Below are 1515 nucleotides of genomic sequence, written 5' to 3'. Positions count from 1 at the left end.
ATTCTTATATAACTAACTTTTACATAATTAATCATTGCATAACTTTTCTTAATCCAAACGAGCCCTAAACAATTCCTTGCCCCCATGATTGCCTCCATCTATAGTGTGGCATAACACAACGCTGTGGGCTAATACTAAACAAAGACTAACTATGGGACTGATTTCGACGGAATAGGAAACTACTAAAAACTCGACCCGCAATTCTCAGTATTGACCGATCATTTCCCCCCTTCTTAGCCCTAACTGCGGCATAGTATGTCTTCTCTCTCAACACTAAACAACGGTACAGGAGCGGATTAGTGTATAGGTCTCTCAAGGAATGACAACCATGGGCGAGCAAGACCAGTGCCCTGGCAGTTCTGGTAACGATGGAGACTGTAAAGGCCATGAAAATCCACCTCAGAAAACAAAGAAGAATCAGAAAGGATGCGCAGTAACTGGAATTGATTGGATCAGTCAGTTACCTGACTCTCTAATTGTCCAAATTCTTTCTCTAATGCCCGTAAAAGATGCCTTCAGAACAACTATTCTCTCTAAACGTTGGCAATACCTCTGGACCTCTATCGACAACCTCATCTTTGGCAGCAGGAATATCAATTGTTCTGATAGCTTGGCAGTGAACAAGTTCATTTCCTTCATGGACAATGTACTACCTCTGCTTAACTGCTCTAAAATTAAGAAGTTCAATCTATTTTTAGGATATATCACAGTGGTATGTCTTATAATTCTAAACTTGACGAATGGCTTGAAATTGCTTTGAAGAACAAAGTGGAGGATATTGACCTGGATATTTGGTATTATGATCAAGAATCCTATATCTTGCCGCAAGTTCTCTGCAGCAGCTCATCAGTTCTAAAACTAAGTTGCACGTGTTGCAGAATATCAGAAGATTGTACACTAAATTGGACATCCCTAAAGAGTTTAACGCTAACACATTTGTTTCTCCGGGATGAACATATTGAACAAATAATATCAAGTTGCCCCCAGCTGGAAGCTTTGGAGCTACAAGAATTTTGTGGTTTTCATCGTTTGCATATAACTTCTCCTAAGTGTAGGAGACTGCAGTTGATCAATCACGGACATCCTAAGGGAGATTGGGATTCATCTGGAGGTGATTGTTTCTTAGAAGTTGTTGCTCCATATGTTCGACATTTGAAGATTTTTGGGGGATTTCACCTATATGGAAATTAGGCTGGGGGACCTGTCATCTTTGATCCATGCCAATCTTACTTTCTACTTCTACGATAGCTTTAGATTGGATGAACTAATTGACAAAACCATAGTGAAAGATCACTTGGTAAGCTTACGTTGTGCTAATGAGCTAATCGTCCCATCCTGGTATATCGAGGTCAGTTTACTGTCCGAATGTGGCCAGCTGTTTCTAGCTATATTAATATGGATGACCTATTGAGTTTCCCTATTTTGCATGTCAAGTCAGAGCTGTTGAGGTTTTTTATTTAAGATTGAAATAGTCTTAAAATGAGGGTGAATGGAAAATGGAGGGAAAATGAAATT

The 1515-nt window shown here is 39.5% G+C and overlaps 1 protein-coding gene across 1 annotated transcript; it reads left to right on the top strand.

Annotated features, from left to right (window-relative positions):
* Nucleotides 1-328: 328 nt before the first annotated feature.
* On the top strand, nt 329-1191 carry LOC107828426 (F-box/LRR-repeat protein At5g02910-like). The gene is made up of 2 exons (XM_016655722.1): nt 329-624; nt 699-1191. Exons 1-2 carry the CDS (start codon nt 329-331, stop codon nt 1189-1191), a joined length of 789 nt encoding a protein of 262 aa, XP_016511208.1.
* Nucleotides 1192-1515: the final 324 nt, after the last annotated feature.

Source organism: Nicotiana tabacum, chromosome 17, assembly GCF_000715075.1.
Source record: "Nicotiana tabacum cultivar K326 chromosome 17, ASM71507v2, whole genome shotgun sequence".
Taxonomy (NCBI): Eukaryota; Viridiplantae; Streptophyta; class Magnoliopsida; order Solanales; family Solanaceae; genus Nicotiana; species Nicotiana tabacum.
The sequence above is the reverse complement of the archived record's forward strand: the minus strand, read 5'-3'. Positions and strand labels throughout refer to the sequence as shown.

What these genes read in the sequence shown, in the direction of transcription:
- LOC107828426 (XM_016655722.1), top strand. Translation starts at nt 329, where the DNA reads ATGGGCGAGCAAGACCAGTGCCCTGGCAGTTCTGGTAACGATGGAGAC. An exon ending in GATAGCTTGGCAGTGAACAA is followed by an intron (nt 625 to 698) that starts GTTCATTTCCTT and finishes ATCTATTTTTAG; the next exon opens with GATATATCACAGTGGTATGT.